Consider the following 18400-nt stretch of genomic DNA (forward strand, 5'->3'; position numbering starts at 1 on the left):
TAAATTAATAGAGAAAAGATTAATGTAAGTTGTACATCTAACTTAATAAAATGACATAATCCAGCTCTTACTCTGGATATCAAAGAAGTGAAGATGACAAGCACTTCTTTTTTACCCGTAGAATGTTGTGACACAAAGTTAAACAAATCAGAATCAGAGAATCGAGGGGGATGACATCCAATAGACACTTTACTCAGCACCTACACCTAGTGACAGTGTACAAAGATGACAAAGACACTCAGCTTCAGGGAGTACAAAAGGTTCTCAGGGAGGACAGCATGATGCATCTACCAATTACACCTGGGTAAGGAACAACGATGTTGTTGTGGGAATTTGTAGAGAATATCATCACCCCTTACAGATTCACATAGGAACAGGCACATCCTCAGATCCTATATGTGTCTAATGGATGCAAGCAGTTGTCATAAAGTCACTATGATCTGTTCTACTGGCTCACTGTAGCATTTTACATTTTTATCAGTCATGGCCAGGAGAGTTTCCTCTAGTTAAGATTATCTACGACGATATGGATGCTTCCTGATCATTGAAGGGACTGGAAATCATGTATCAGCTCTTCTGTTTTAGACAGTAGTGTATTAAATGTACCTCCATACATCACACAGGACTTTCATGTACAATGTGAGGACCAGTGTTTTTACATTTTCAAATGTCATCTTAGGGAAACCCCACGGACCTTCCCCTGTTGCAAATAAACTAGCTGTTTGCAGGAGCTATCCCAAGGGGCCATTCAGAGACCATTGTTTCACTGAGAAGACTCTGTTAAAAAGAGTAATTGGTATCAATAACACTTACCTGTGTATGCAGAAGAAAAGGCTACCCAGGCATAACAAGCCCAGAATTACCTAAAACACTGCACTGCTTGGGATTTATGAGAAGAAGGCCTGTCGGTAATAATGCCCTTATTGGGACCTTCTCAATTCACTTGGCATACCTTGTTGTCTTACGCACCGTTCAATCAAATCTGCCATGCAGTCTCAGGCTAGAGTGCTGCATACTAGATGCAACCTCAGCAAGGTTCACGTCTCAACAAGGGTTATTGGGGACATGGCTTCAAATGCCTTTATGACTCTGGTGCTGCTTTCAAACAGTCACAGGACTGTTTCAAACGCAAACTCTGTAGTATGACTTGTGATTATTTTAGTGCCTGAAGGGTATTTAAAAAATGAGGGGAAACAATTACCATCACATAGAAAGATGGATCATGCATGAATCAACGTGGCAGGAACACAGGTAAACAGACACAGGGTTAGACAAGGGAAGAAGGCCCAAAGAACAATGATGGTGACAGCAACAAACAACGACAACAACAAAGATCATTGTTTAACCTGTTTTGTCAGAGCTGGTGTTGATGGTATTGGTAGTGATGGAGGTGAAGGTAGTCTTTGCGCTGTCCTTGGCAGTGACAGATTTCTGCTTATTTTTCATGGCTTCCAGTGCTTTGAGCTTCTTGGCATGTTTCGTGCCTTTGTAGTGGGCCGCAGCCTGGCTCTACAAAGGAGAACAAAATGAACCATGCAATCAGGCTCATTTCTAAACTACCATTCTCTGTATTATTGCAAATACAGACTCCCTTTCAATAATCGGTACCATTCAAGCTAATTTTGGCCATGGCCAAACAGTAGGGTTCTGTTTAGAATGATGCTAGAAAGCAATGGGCATCGAGTTCTAAAACCTCTGGTTGGAAGGAAGGAGTATTTGACTGCTTCTCTTCAGAGACATGTAGCTGAACACCAACCACATCAACAACATTTTCTTTGCAGAGTGGAAGAAAAATAAGAATTTATACCTGTGTTGCCTTTGTTCTGCCACAGAAGATGCTGGGCCCCCAAATAACAAGGGCCCTAGAAAGAAATAGCTCTCACCTTCTTGGCCTGGGAAATGTGTTCCTCTTTCTACAATGTGTCTTATTAAGACAGCCCCCAACAGGTGTCTAGAAGAAAAATGTCATATATAATAAGGGAAGTGGCACTCAGGAGGCTGAGATTGAAGCTTGAGAGTTCAAAAGCAAATATATTGCCTAAATCCAAATGGAGTACACAGAAGCTGGGTAATTTTCTGATCCGTTCTTTCTGCTTGCTTCCCATAGAGGATGGCCTTAGAAATTGAAGGTAGAGGCATTCTTTCAACATATAAGTCTTTCATGCCTGGCCCATTGTCAAGAGGCTACAGTGTGTTTTGACTATGTAATGGGATCAATGCAATTCTTTTGATTGTCTCTCTCTCTCTCCTTCTCTCTCTCTCTCTCTCTCTCTCTCTCTCTCTCTATATATATATATATATATATATATATATATATATATATATTCCCCCCCCAAGTTTATATTTTCTGAAAACTATCTTTCTTATGGTACTGGAGAGACACATTCACTGAGATAGAAAATCATCTTAAAGATATCTATATTTACTAATGTTTATTTATGGGGGAGAGAGCCTTCGTGGCTTGGGGTGGACTGGGAGTGAGCAGGGAAATTCTTAGATCAGGATTCCCAGCTCAAAAACCTTTCAAAATGTCACCTCACAAAGAAGTGGAGACCTCTGCCTGTTAGACTATCCATTACTTCCAAAGGCTTATTTAAACCCAAGGTTCACCCCAGCTGGTTTGGCTCAGTGTTGGCCTGAGGACTGAAGGGTTCCAGGTCAGATTCTGGTCGAGGGCTCATGCCCAGGTTGCAGGCGTGACTCCCAGTAGGGGGCATGCAGGAGGCAGCTGATCAATGATTCTCTTTTATCATTGATGTTTCTATCTTTCTCTCTCCCTCTCCCTCCCTCTCTGAAATTAATAAAAATATATTAAATAAATAAACTCAAGGTTCCATTTTGCAAGAAAAATAATAATCACACTGTTCTCTTCATCACAGCAACTGTGGTAGGCAGTGAGTTGCAGTATATATTTTTATAAATGATAAACAATTAATCTACACCTTCATTTGCATCATTCTGACAAGTATCCTCAAAGGATTAGGTACCCTTATTGAAAGAACACTGGACAAGGAAATTATATATTAGAAACAGTTTGAACAGAAAGGACACTCATACATCAGTTACAAGTTTTCCAACAACACGTAACATCAAAAGACATAGTGTGAGTCAAAATATGAAGTTAAGACTGGCTATAGTTAATTGGCGAACCAGCAATAGATTAGACTGGTTTGATTCTACGTGGAGAATGCAACTTTGATGGACAGAGCGGTGTGTCCCTTTTTATTTTCTGCCTAGCTTATCTTATTAATAAATCAAGTCCTTTAGACATATCTTTTGAGGACAATATGCGACAATCAATTAAATCCACAATATAGTGGGTCATCTTCACTAGGCAACTGGCTACATACTTTTCCTTAAAGCAAAGTTCCTCTCTTCTCTCTGTCAGCATTCCTACCCCTGGTATAGAAGTGAATGTTTCATATACAATGCCTATTAAAGTTAGTATTTAAATTAACATTAACAGCTATACATATCTCTCTAAAATAAACATTTTAAGGTTTCTAGTAAATCTGCATTTTCAGTGGTATTTCCAACCAAATAACACTTTGTTTTAGAATAACATAGAACCAGGAGTGTCACTACTTTGGAGATTAAGAAACACTCAAAAAGAACCCAACAAGAAAAAAGAACACTTATACCCCCCAAATACTCTCCATACAGATACAACTAAGCCAATGATTCCCACCAGTGAAATGTCTCAGGAAGTTGTGGGAGAAGGGGATAACAAAATGACTAATAGTTGGTGTGCCCCAACTGAGACACTGGATATATTAAAAAGCAAAAAGCAAAAAAAAAATAAAAATGCACATTCATTTGTTAATTGAACAACAGTCCCAAAGCATCCTGAAAATAATCATCTTAATTAAAAATTATCTGACTCAAAGAAAGACAATTAAGCCTCTTTCAAATTTGGAAAAGAAAAATCCAGTGATATGAAGGTTCAAAGTGCTATGGAGAACCCATGATGTGTAGAATTTCGGAGAATGGTGTACAGAAGGCAGATATCACTAGAGGAGATCAATGTAATTGTAATGGTGCAGGTGTGTGTCTTCAGGTAGAAATGGACATACCAGTTGGAAACTGAATTCAGACAGATAATCCTTCTGGATATTATAAATTTTCTTTGTCATCCTCCCTTATTTATTGTTTGTAGAATTTATTGGACTACTTTAGGTCACATTAGTACTACTTTTCTATGTATAGACCCATAACTCTTGGTCCAACTGAATACAGGTGTGTTGTATAAAAGTGTATTCTTTGTATGAAAACATAAACCACAAAAAAACTAAAAAGCAAAACAAAAACCAACTCAGCCAGCTCTTCTTACTCTTACTACTCCCCTTTCTGCCACTTCACTGGACTGGACAGATTTTGCAGCCATATCTAATCTTTCTGTGACTGTAACCTAAGTAAGTATCCTGCTGGGAGATTGTTTTAAAGCAGCAGTTGGCCAGAGATGTCTCTGTGGGCCTTGTCTGGGCAGAGAGACGGTGGATGTAACGGAGTACACCACATTCCCTCCAAGGTTGTTTCCTGTTATTTATTAGCCAGTTTCTGACTCAAGTCTTTCCCAGAAACCTGGGAACCGTCAAACACAAGCAAACAATTACTTCTTCACAGGAATGATTCCAAGGTTAAAGACGTATACTGCTTCATTATGGCACATTTCAGAATTTTGCATTTGAAAACTGAAAACAGAATCAGATGATCAGAGTACACACAGAAGTGAGCAGAACAATAAAAATTGGACTTTGACAACTTACTTTTAAGTAACAAGTGGGATATTGGGGTACTGTGTCATAAAAATCACTATTACCTACTTTGAAATAGCACATGACACCAGCAAATCTAACAAGTGGCAAGTGCTGACATTAAAGATATGCACACACATTCCTGAAGAAAAGAATGATGCCACTTTAAATGTCATCACCACACCCTAGTCATCAGTAGGCAGTCAGACAGTTCAGTCATCAAAGTGTATCTTCAGAATTTCAAATGTCTTCCAGTTTAAAAACAGTGGAAGTTCCACTGCAGGTAAAAATAATTGTTGAGTGGCTAACATTTGGGGGAATTTTTGCCCTTCTGAAACACACACACACACACACACACACACACACACACACACACACACACATTATTTTACTTATCTTAATAAGAGGATTCTTTTTAAAATACTATTACTGTGAAACTCACAGGATATTTAATGTTCATGCACCATTTTATTCCTTTAGCACCACTACTTGGCATACTGTTTGTTACTCACCATCTCTTTTATATAAAGGTGTCAATATTTTTTTTAATACTCGGAAGTGTATTCCAAGTATATGTATCTGATTACCAAAACCAATTAATTTTCATGAACACATCATTCCAAAAGGAAAACGTGATCTTTGTTAGTTGATATCATGTATTTTTACCACATATTAAATTTATTGAAATAAAATATGAGAAAAATGAAGAGTAGTTATTAAAGGAGTTGCTATGTTCTTTGGAGAGGGCAGAGGTAACACATGAGTCAGAGGGATTCTTTTTTTTTATTATCTGATTTTGAATATTTTAGCTGAGATTATTGTTTGGAGATGAAGACAAAAATGAAATGATAAAACATGATATATTATTCTAAACTCTAAAATACTTACTTTAGATTTATATTTGAAGAACTATTTAAAAAAGCAAACACGTATACAATTTTGATTAATCAGTAAGACGTTTTTAGGTGGCATACACTTACTCAAGTCTAATGTGGAGGCAGTGGGCACAGGTTTAGCCATATGGATTAAGACCAGTATGCATTTTGTTTGGCCAGTGACAAGTGGAATATTTTGAATATCACATTTGTAAATACCAATAGAATATTTCTAAGTCCTAATTCCATCTTAATCCCCTTTTTCTGAACTCAGCTTAATTGAACATCCTATGAAGCATTAGTTCTCAAAGGGTGGTCTCCAGACCAGTAGCAGCAACAGAAGCCTGGAGCTTGTTAGAGATACAAATTCTCAACCTCTATCCCAGTCCTACTGAATCAGAAATTTTGGAGATGGGACTCAGCAATCTGTGTTTTACAAGCTCTTCTGATGATTCCGATGCAAACGAAAGTTTCAGAGCCACTCATTTTAATATTAGTGGTCTTTCTACAAAGATGACCCCTTTTTCTATAAGTAGCCAAATCTAGTGTTGTGTTTTTTTTTAAGATTAATGCATAACTATTTGAAGATGGAACATCTGCATGTGTCTAAATGTCAGCAATATGCATTACCCAGAAAAATTATCAAAAGTTTCTTTCCCACCGAAACCGGTTTGGCTCAATGGTAGAGCGTCGGTTGGCCGACTGAAAGGTCCCAGGTTCGATTCCGGTCAAGGGCATGTACATTGGTTGCGGGGCACATCTCCAGTAGGGGGTGTGCAAGAGGCAGCTGGTCGATGTTTCTCTCTCATCGACGTTTCTAGCTCTCTATCCCTCTCTCCTCCTCTCTGTAAAAAATCAATAAAATATATTTTTAAAAAAAGTTTCTTTCCTTAAGATCAAGTCATACAAAGAAGTTAAAAAATAACTCAGATACATATGTAATTGGAAAGTTTCTACCCAAGACAGATGAAAGAAAAATAGCAAATCAACCTTGAAAATCTCCATACAATCCTCAAATCCCATGTAAGTGCTTTCCAAGTCTTTGTGACTTTCTCTTTCGACTTTTTACTTTTTCTCTCCAAGCTAATTATTATTGCAGTGTGACCCTTGGACCCCATTTTTTTTTTTTTTTACCTATTTACCGAATGCATTGCCATAATCCATACTCTGGGGCTGGGCAAATCCCCAACTCTATGAGAATATAAGCAAAGCTAAGCCCTGTATCACAATTCTTATAGCATCACTATAACAAGTATCTAATTCACTATTTTTTATTTGCATTAAAGTACTGTAGTGTTAGTCATATCCTGGTTCTTTCATTATGTATGTGAGGCTTTTTTATTGAGGAAAACTTCTCGCCAGCAGGCAAATAAAAACCACTCCAGTAAGCCAAGGAGAGTGCTTTTTCTGTTACTCCACTTAAACGATTTGAAGGAGAAATTTACAGATAGAAAGGCTCATTGTTTACATTTTCCGTACTGCTGTGAATACATGTTCCTTTCAAATTCTCTTATACAACAGGGGAAATGATGTAATATAGGCATTTTTATTCTTTAATTAAATGTCCCACAAAGAGTATTTATTAATTTATTTTAACGTGGGATTGTGCAGTTAATGCAGAAGTAGATGACTACATTATGAATAAAAATGAAAATTCACTGGCATTGAGTCCCAAAGTAAAACACATGATTCAATTATGAGTGTTCTCTCTGAGCTCAAGTGATGGATGCCTTGTTTTAAATGTAATGTGTCCCTGTCTTCTGCACTCCTCAGTAGAAAACTGAACAATAATAGTCATAGGAATAGAAAAAATATATAATAAAGAAGATAATAGGACCAAGAGTAAAGTAATTTTTATACACTACCACTACTCACTGAAACAAAACAAAACAAAACAAAACAAAACAAAAAAACACAAAAAACTAAATAAACAAAGAAGAGGCATGTCATAATTTCTCAGATACATTAGGTAATTCTAACTTTTATTTTATAAGCAAAGAAAATATCCTGTTACTAAGTGACTATGTGGTTGGAAAAAAATAATCTAGATGGACTCAACTTTTCAAAGTTCTTCACCTCATCTACAAACATTCAGGATGTTTAAACATTAAGCATTTAATGTGTTCAAGAATCTAATGTGAATGATAAAGTAGGGAGTACTCATTAGAGTGAAGAAAGCTCATTTGAGAGTTCCTGTTGTGAAACCATCTTTTTCTGTATATTTGGAATCAAAACAGCTACCTCACTGACCTCTAATGTGGGGTCCCTGACTGGGAGAGACAGGCTGGCAGTGGAATCTTGAAGCTGGTGTGCCTGGTCTAGATGAGCTAAAAGCAATATTTGGATATGGCTAAGTAGGTTCAATATTCTGGGGGGCTTTTTTAAGCCTGGGACCTCACATGAGTTCTCACTCTAGTAATATAATCACAAAAATGTCTTGTATGAAATTGAGATGTATTAGAAACAACAACACATTGTCTAACTACTTAATCAGTGTTCAATATCCATCCCTTCACAATGCCCATAGCTTAATACTTTTCTCTGGGTGTGATTGTCATGTACCATTTAAAAGTTTGGAAGTAATTAGAAATGTTGAATTTAATTATGTCCGAGGGTCAAGCTGTCATAGGTGTTGGTATCAGCAGCAGAGAAAAATGTCTATTTCCTGGCATGAATTGCATGCTTCCTGTAAGTCCACTTCCTCCTATTGTCAGATGCTTTTCTGATGAATAACTAATAAGATTTTTTTAGTTATCCAGGCAATTTACCTACCCCAGGTCCTCACCTCTCAGTCACAGTCACTATGTCATTCTCTAGCAAGGAAATCTGCTTATAGTGCAGATAAAAGATGGATATATATCCCTTTTATTCTCTTAAGATAAATACCCTTGGAAGAAATAATTTTTTAGCCTTTGTCTGACTAGTTCTCTCTGCATAACACCTTATTTTGTTGACAGATGTCTATTATCACATGTGACCTACTCCATGTAGTGTGGGGTATGCAGTGTTGGGTACTACTGATGTCCCTGCCATAAGAAGGGTTAAATGTCTGTTTCTTCTAAAACAAAAAAGTGACTTTATCTACAGGGAAAGACCTAATGTTCCTTGTCATTGAGTCCCTAAGTCCTAATCTAGATCTTTAAATAAGTGCCTATGAAATGCACTTGAATTAGCTTCACATTTTTACTTCAACATGGAAATATGCATATAGCATCTCAAAGGATTTTACATACGAACAGGGTTCAACTTAATTCCCTGCCATTCTCTGGCACTTTGCCTTATCTGTTGAACACACTTCAGGGAATTTTTATGGCACTTAATGCTGGAAAAGCATCTGGCACAAACACAAACTATTATTTTTTTTTTCTCCAGGAGAAACTTACCACCAACTGTAAATTGTGCTATTTATAGGGAGCCCTCTTTGCAAAAGAATAATATTGCTTCCCTTTAAAAAAAATTCTGATGAATAACTAATAAGATTTTTTTTAAATCCAGGAAATGCAATGAATAATTCTAGTGATGATTCTGCACTTCAGATTTATTTAACACAGAATTCTTTTAAATAAACAGATAGAAATGTGCAGTATTCGAGTGCTATTTTTCTCTGTTTATACTATTTAACTCTCACAATGGAATATTTATGTTTTTAAACAATGTAGAGAAATTAACTCTGACATCATTAGCCCATTTTCTTCCCTACAGATCCATATATATATATATAGATAGATAGATAGATATAGATATAGATATAGATATAGATATAGATATAGATATAGTCTTGTATTTGCTGAAGAAGAGCCCCTTCCATTAGGGGAAAATTATTAAATTCCTTATTTCTCCATAAGTCATGGAAGGACTTCTTAGTATAGGTTTGTAGCATTTCTAATTCATACACCTGAGAATTGTTTCAATTGCTCTCTTAGTCAACTTGTCCCAAAGATCACCTCTAAAATATGCAATTGTTAGTGAGAGTCTTCGGGTCCACAAATAATGGTTCATATTTGAGCCAGATGTTTTGTCAGTGTTAAGCACCAGAACAATTTTCTGAAGCACTTTGGGTGCACTGGGAGTAAGAGATCACAAATAACCTTAAGAACTTAGACTAACAGGCAGGATTCATCTTTATTTCAATCCTTGTTCTCTTCATTCATTCACCAAGGACTGACTGACTGACCTATGGCAGATGCTATTGCAGTTATGGGATAGAGGACAAGTTAAGACTGATAAATAAAACTAAATTTACACGTTTTTTCCTATTAAAAAATACTATAAGCAAAGTAGAAAAGGTTTGAAAACTGCAAAAAAACTATTTGCAAGTCTCATTGAAAAGGGATTAAACTTCACACTACTAGTTTTTCTCTATCTTGGGCCCATGCTTTAGATACCATGATTAGCACCATTCTATCTGAGGGTTCACCCATTTAAGTTCTTTAAATCCAAGCTCCAATAAATTAATGGTGAAGTGCAAAAGAAAGTGTGGAAAACTATATGATGCTTGTTTCTATCTTGAAATGTGAAATCTTTCGACACTAAGAAGTATCACTGGGCACAAGTCAGCTCTAGCAGAGAGCCTTGTAGCCTTGGATAAGGGTTATGTTCTTTAATATCTGTTAAAATGGAAGGCTGCTCAAAGCTATTTAAGAAATGCAGACACCTAAATATATTTGTATTTTAATGAGATCACTCTGGCAGGGACGACCAGGTTAGATGGGAAGAGATGGGTAAAATGGGGATGGAGCAAAGGGTTGGATTATTATCATAATGGTCCAAAGAAGAGATGATGGTCCTAAGAATCTGATGATGACAGAGAAAGCAGAGAGAGGATAGTACATACATTCGATTAATAGGTGAATTAAAAATGTCAATAAGTGATGGTGAATTTTGAGGGGTGTCCTCAAAGATGCCTCACAGATTTCTGCTTCTTCCAAACACATGATTAGAGTTTCTGTTTCCTGGAATTTTTGATATTCAAAGAGGTCCAAATGTGTGGGTAGAAGAACATGAATTAGGTTAGGGTATGTTGAGTTTGAGGACTCTTTAAAACATCGAAGAAACATGGGCTCTGTAAATAATTCTTTGATATGGAGCTTAGAGATGAAGTCTAGGCTGTAGCTAAATTGGGGAGTTATCAGCAACAGATGGCAACCCAAGCTACTGGGAAATGCCATTTGAAAGGCAAATAAATAAATTTTTTTTTGTTTTACCACTGAAACACAATTCTTAATCAGCTGCAACATTTGAGTGAATGAACTAAGACTCCAACTGACAGTGTAGGGGACAACGTATTTTTAAATTCTTCATTGAGCTAAAGTATATTTCATAGTTTTGCCTAAACAAAAGAATTTTTTAAAAGTGCTTGAAAATCTCCAAGTTTCAGCCAGGGAATGAATCATTCCCTTTTCATCCTCACACCAAAGTAAATTAACTGGAAAGAAAGGATCCATTTCTTCTGACAGATAGAACATCATATCTTAGCATTTGGTCTCTGGAGGCTGAATTCACGAGGACACAGGTATTATCATCAGAGCAGTGACATCAGGATTGGAAAACACTTTTCGTAGGAGTCTACAATGAGGTGGCCTCCAAACCTAGCAGGGGGTTGTTCTCCCAGCTAAAATTGTAGTGGATGGAATCAGCCATTTACAGGAAACTTATTATAGGGTAGGTCAAAAGCAACAAAGAAGGATGAGAGTGGTAATTGAGGGCTGACTAAATATAAAAGAGAGCCATGCTTAATGAATATTATTAACATGTCTGAAGTAAGACTGTCTTCGTTGAATAGGTTATACCCTGTCATCCAGAAAAAGGGGAATTTAAAGATCAAGGTCATATAGATTTCTTTCTCTCCTTTTGATAGATATAGGAGAGGAAAGAAACCTAATGGCACCTGTCTCTATTATGACCAAAGGAGAAAGGGTTTATTTTGCAAGTAATATCTTTTTAAAATGTTGTAAGAGTATTCGTGGCTGATGTGGCTCAGTTGGTTGAGAGTGTCCTTCCATGCACCAAAAGGTCACCGGTTCCATTCCTAGTTAGGGCACATGCTTGGGTTGCAAGCTCAATGTGCAGAAGAGAGCCATTCAATTTTCTTTCTTTAAAATCAATAAATAACAACATATTTTTTAAAAAAATTATAAATGTAAAATTTAAAAGTCTCAGTGACTATAAAATGTTAGCATCCACTGGCCTCCCTATCTGAAGAAGTAAAAAGCTGCAACTCAGTGAGATTTCTAAGATTCCAATCCATTTGTTTTTTCCATATTTTCAAATGTAAATTTTCAAATTTTAAACAGACTTTTAATGTCAGTGCTTTGGGTGATGGTGTCAAAAGAGGGGCTTCATTTGAAATGTTTTCCCGATAGTTTTTGCAATTAACACTAAAAGATAGCTAAAGAAAGTTTTCTCTATGAATTATTAAAACTTTGACTTAGTAAATATTAAGTTTCTAACCATAGAATTTTCCATGATATTATCTCAATCCCTACATTGCTTGAATTTATCAGGGTCAAAGTAAGTTAATGAAATTAATGAACATCTATATTTTCATGACAAGTTAAAGTATTTTGAATTCAATCTTAAGGAGTTGTCCAAGCTATGCTTGTAATATCACTGCTTCCACCACTGAAACCAGCAAGAGATTGCCCCATTGGGCATATATTAACAATTTGATTTTTGCAGACAAGTGCACAAATATGATTAGCTTTTGCAAATTGCTCTTTATTCTGTTACTGGTAAGTAATTTTTTATATTATTACAGTGCAAACAGATGCTATTTTCCACTACATACTCAGCTGTAATGAGCTAAGTTAGCGTATTAAGATAACAAGAGAACTTCAAGAATGTTTCAGTGATTCAAGCTTCATGGAAACCAAGAGAAAAATCAAGCACCAAGTTTGCAAAATGATTCCAACATTTCATTTTCAACAAGGGATTGTGGAGACCCTTGAGGTTATTTATTCAAAGCTGTGCTTTCACGTTTGCAGGGCGAGTCCTATAAACAATCTTTCCAAAGGTTCCACAGCTTCCTTGATCATTCTGCTCCCATTTCCTGAAACTCCCACCATTCATGTCACACATTTAGGTAAAAAATTAGATTTTCTTGTTTGTTTATCTGTTCATTTAAATACTGAAATGTTCAACACACGCTTATGCTGTGGGGCATTCATGGCAGGAAATGGCGCCAGGAAAGAAGACATAGAACATGGAAAATAAGATAAAAACCTGAAGAATCTGGTATCATGAAAGCCAATCAAAATAATAGCTTGTGGAAGGAAATGGTTTTCACACACCACTGCTGCCACATCAGGTAAAAGGAAAGTATAGCATGTCCATTGGATTTTACAACATGTATGTTGTTGGTGATTGTAATTGAGGACATGATAATTTAATATTTAATCAATTAATTGGAATAATGGATCTTTGGAAAGGTAGGCATAAATAAAAGATCTGAATGCTTGGACATGGAGGTGCCAATTCAGGTGGCCTCCATCTGACACTGTCATTCTGAACTGAACATTGTTGCCTTACTTAATTCTACTAATATACGTTTCCATATAATAGATGGAATTCTGGAAAGACACCTGCATTTTGATTCTATAATTTATAAAAGCAGAAAAATGAGTTACTATTTTTAATAAATGAGTGAGTTATCTTAAAATATGTTTACTTTTTTTTAGAACGTGCATCAAATAGAAAGTTTAAATAAAGAGAGGGAATCATGTAAAATAACCTATAAACAAATCATACAGTACTAATCCTTGCAGACCTTCAGAGGAAAAGAAGAGAGTGTGTGTGAGTAGATAGGAACAATTAAGTTCCTAATCTTTGCCTAAATGAAGCACCACAGCACTCTGAAAAGCTCCATATTCCATGATTTTAAGAGAAGCAAGAACACAACATATCTTTCTTTGGGCCTTTTTGGGTATTTATATGTATTGCCTGGAGTAAAGAAATATCTAGGAGGAGTCTGAATCATAGATCTGGGTAGACCGAAACCACATGTTCTATATAATTCCTTGTCAATTCTTATATATTTTTTTCAGAGAGGAAGTAAGAGGGAGAGGGAGAAAAACATCAATGATGAGAATCAATGATCTTTGTCTCCTCCATTACCCCTACTGGGGATTGAGCTCACAACCCAAGCATGTGCCCTGACTGGGAATCAAACCTTGACCTCTTGGTTCATATCAATCACTAAGCCACACTGGCTAGGCTCCTTGTCAATTCTTAATAAATCAATATGGTTGGTATGCATAGCTTCCCTAAATGTTCACACTGCTGGAAATCTAAGGTGCAACCAGGACTGAATGGCTTTTTCAGTCTCTCATCAAAACCAGTAATGTCTACTTACAACATGCTAGAATTTTTGTTTCTGAGATCCTATTTGACTTTGACAGAATAATCAAAAGACCCTGCTTCTTCCTAAAGAGACCTACAAATGACTGATGAAACTCCCCATGATTTTTAACATCGTGCACTTCAAAAATAAGCACTACTTTTATTCTAGGAACCCTTGGAATCTATAGCTCCTTATGTTTCTTCGTTTTTCCTAGCTGTCCTTTCTCATCACACACATAGAAAGCTTAAAGAATAACATAATTTACTTATGCCTTTTAAAAAATATTTTCAGTAGACACAGAGGTAATCTTGTGATTCTTTTTCAACCTTACATCTATAGATCTCAGGTCCCTTTTGTAAACATTCATTCATTTTTCAGTATTTTCAAGTGAAGAAGATAAGAAACATTGCCTTGCAATAGGTGTGTAAGTGCAGAAAGTGAATAAATTTTTGTACAAATCTTAATACAACCCAGGAGATCATGGCACCAGGTCTATGAGCCAAGGTGTAGCCTTATCTACACTAATAAAAGAGAAACATGCTAATTGACTGTACCTTCATGATGCCCACAGCCAATAAGGACTGAGTAACCAACAAAGATGGTGATTAATTTGCATACACGGCCACCCTGCCAAGGCTGTTCTGGGCCTCTGAGCAATGTAGGAAGGTGGAAGGTGGCTCCAGACAAGAGCGAAAGTTGTCCAGTCAGGGAAAGGGAGGCCTATTTTGGCACATATCTTCTTGCATCGGGCTTCTAGTTATAAATAAAATAAAATGAAACTAAAATTGAATTTAATGGTCTTCAGTTTAAATTTGGCTTTCCAATCAAGGACTGTATGACCTTAAAGCAAGTTACTATTCTTTGAACCTCAGTTTTGTGGGGGGTTTTTTCATTTGTAAAATTATTATAGAAAAAAGCTGTTTTTTACTTTGTGATGATCAAATTAGAGGAGCAAAATTTCAGTGCCTTGAACAAAGACTACATTTGAGTGAGAAGTTCTGGGTTGTCCATCCTGGTCTCTGAATTACTTGCTCTTTATCACATTAGAAGCCTCTTGTGAAAGAAATAGCATTTTCTCCATCCAGCTATCAGACTCATCCCCTTTCAGGAGCCTCAGTAACTGTGCCCAATCAGATCTAAGTTACACGAAGGAGGGAAAGAAAACAATAGCAGTCTTAGTAAGATAGAACAATGTCAAGAAGGTTTTCAGAATAATCTATAAGAGTTGTGCTAAAATGGACCCTTAGCATTGGGGGGGGGGGGGGGGTTGTTTTATGGGCATTTTATTCTAAGGAACTTGGAAAGTCTAAGTGCACTCCTGCAGAGCCCAGAGGAAGCACGCTCTAAAGTTGCCCACCTCTACTACAATGACATCTATAAAAAAACAAACTGTAAGGAGATGACTGACAGTTGGATCTGGGGAAAGCTCAAGGAGAGAAACTTGCCAGGGGTTCACAGACCCAAAGGATAGTAAAAGAGGAAATGGGGAGGGGCTCTGGAAGGAAGAAATCCTCAATTCCCAACCAAAGGGACTAATGGATGACTTCATGGATTGATTGAAGATTCGAAAGGATAGATAAGTTTGTGAACATGCATAGTCATCTAACATATGATTTCCTTCTTCCTTACCTAATATTAAGGGCATAGCTAGGTTCTTGAAAATTCTTGCAATGAAATCATTCTTATCTGTATGTAAATACAGAATAAAGAGGAGCTGCTCTGATGGAAGCTAGGAGTGGAAGTAGATGAGAACAGTTTTTCATCCTCAATTTCTTGGTCTTCCTTTCCACAGATCTTAGTTGCTCCCTTTCCAGATGGCTACTGAGCACTTTATTTGGGACCCTTAAGACCCAGGGGAAGGGAAGGGGAAAAAGGATGTTCTCCAGGTACCTTTCAGTTAAAATGTTACATGTCACCATCACAGTACATTTTAAAGAAACAGGAAGCAAGAGATGCTGTGTTTCAGAAACATTCCCTTTCTTTCTGGAATATTTGAATTCCTGTGAAAGTTACCTGAAAAACCATGTTTGAGATTTATTTTTTTTTAGAGGCTGGTGGGACCACAAATAACTTTTTTTGTTTGTTTTTATTTGGTAATTAAATGCCAACTTGACTTCCATTACAGTTTCAACTCTCACCCTCTCATTTTTCTCTATAATCCAGATCTGTGTCACATTTTCCTAAAATCTCTCAAGAAAATAGGAAACAAAATCACAGTTCAGACTGCCAAAAGAGATATCTTCCCTGTTGTATTGGCTACAGGGAAGCGCTATATTTAATGAAATGCATGGACTTTGTGGTCAGAAGATGTGATTATAATCCTAGCTCTACCCACTTCCAGTAAGGGGGATTTATATAGCCTTTTAAAGATTGAGCTTCTCATTGGCAAAGTAGAAGTAACAATGTTTGATTGTTTGTTCATTCATCCTCGCATCAAAAGTTATTAAAATCCATAGCATGTACTCAAGCTCTGTCCTTGGTGAACTTGGCATCCATAAGGATTATAGGGGACAGTAAATTTAACAACCTTAACTTATCAATTCATTATATATCTATTATTTCTCAGAACACTGTTATTATTATGACACAAAGATCTTGGTGCAGGTTATGAGTCTTTAGGCAATTTGAAGACACACACACACACACACACACACACACACACACACACACACATTACTTTCACATGAAGGGTATTTCTCCTATAGGCTTGTTATCTGACTAACCAAAATGTACTTCTATGCACCTATGTATAAATCATATTAAATTGCCAGCATTTGCCCGGTCTGTGTGGCCTAGTGGTTGAACATTGACCTATGATCCAGAGGTAAAGGTTCAATTCCTGGTCAGGGCACATGCCCAGGTTGCAGGCTCAATCCCTAATAGGGGGAGTGCCAATCAATGATTCTCTTTCCTCATTGATGTTTCCCTCTCTCTTTCTCTCCCTTCTTCTCCAAAAATCAATAACAAAAGTATTTAAAAATAAATTGCCAGCATTTGACCATTTTTGACCTATAAAACCAGCAATTTTAGATGCTCATCTACTAGGTCAGCAGTCGAATAGGGGAAGCATGAAAAGATGTGTGTGGAAAGCAGAACAGAGTAATAAATAGCATATGTGGCAAAAATTTCAATCTGCTCAACATCATATTTAACTACGTATAGATTTCTGATAATTGGATTTTAAGATATTCTAAAAAATGGAATATTTTTGGCTTTCTTCTGGCTATTGCTCCCATGTGGATTTTGAAAGCCTAATGAAAAGTACTTGTAAAATAAAATAATGTAAATCCATATCTGAAACAAATGTAGGAAACATTTGTACAAAGATTATATCGCTCTGTTGTTGATAGTATAATATTCTGACCAAATATTCCTAGTAGAAACATATTCAACATCTTCCAGGGTCATTTTTCTTCTTCACATTTCTGTTTATCCTTTACCACTATATAATCATTTCAGCATGCATTTATTTCAGCATATATTGAGTTCATTCGATGCTTGTTTGAATGCCTATGATGGCCAGAATCTCCTTTATGTACTGTGTATTAAAAACAAAACAAAACAAAAAAACCACAACAACAACACTCAAGGCAATAAATCAAAGCATTTCACAAAGACAAACGGTGCCTATACAATTCATTATCTGCCACTCCATAATGTCATTAATCTCCGATTTTGAAGTGGTGGTGCAACTGCCTCACACAGACCCAAAAAAGTCAGGGTTAAAGATCTTCGGACTCAGAGCCTGAGCCTATAGTCCATGAAGATGGATATAATCACTGCTGTAAATGGGTAAGTTATGCATAAAGCTACAGTGACAAACAAGGCCACACGCCATCACAGGTCCCTGACATTACTGATGTACTACCAAACCTCCAGTGGCCCTCGCCCAGGAGGCTGCAGCTCTAAATCTTCCCAATGGACTGGCAAATAAGCACTTCACCACTCACGGGGAGCAGAGGAAGTCACTTCATCATGCCTGTCGCATGAATTGCTGACACTAGAAACTTTACCCCTCTTAAGAAACCGCTAGTACTATGCAGTGGCTTATCAGTTGGAAAAGACCTGTTTTTTGAACTGTCTCATATTTGAGTCTAAAGGCCAGTTCTCTTTGAGAAACAGTTTGGTGCACTATGCATCTGAACACCTGAAAGTCTCTACTAATCTTATAGAAGCAAAACTTTCATGGATCTGTCAATGGTACATAAATTCATTTATAACCATAGCTGTGCATTTAGTATGCATCTCTATGACTCTGAATGCCAATGGTCTGATTGATATCTGACCAGCAATTCACTGGATACTATTTTCTAACAATGTTAGGTCAAAACTGCATTTAATATTATACAAGTTGTTGTGGTTTTTGTTAGCGAGAAGAGAGGGAAAACCCAGAATCAACATGTCAGTTATGGGGTCAAGCTATAAATTGTTCC

At 36.7% G+C, this 18400-nt stretch overlaps 1 protein-coding gene across 2 annotated transcripts in view; it reads right to left on the minus strand.

Moving 5' to 3' along the window:
• Positions 1–18400, minus strand: part of ZNF385D (zinc finger protein 385D) — a 274109-nt gene that overhangs the window by 80617 nt on the left and 175092 nt on the right. For both annotated transcript variants that reach the window (XM_084902977.1, XM_084902976.1), the window contains one exon: positions 1347–1509. In XM_084902977.1, the coding sequence (XP_084759103.1) occupies positions 1347–1509 (163 nt within the window). The remainder of the gene's footprint in view (positions 1–1346; positions 1510–18400) is intronic.

This window comes from Pipistrellus hanaki, assembly GCF_964339955.1.
Source record: "Pipistrellus hanaki genome assembly, chromosome: 13".
Lineage (NCBI taxonomy): Eukaryota > Metazoa > Chordata > Mammalia > Chiroptera > Vespertilionidae > Pipistrellus > Pipistrellus hanaki.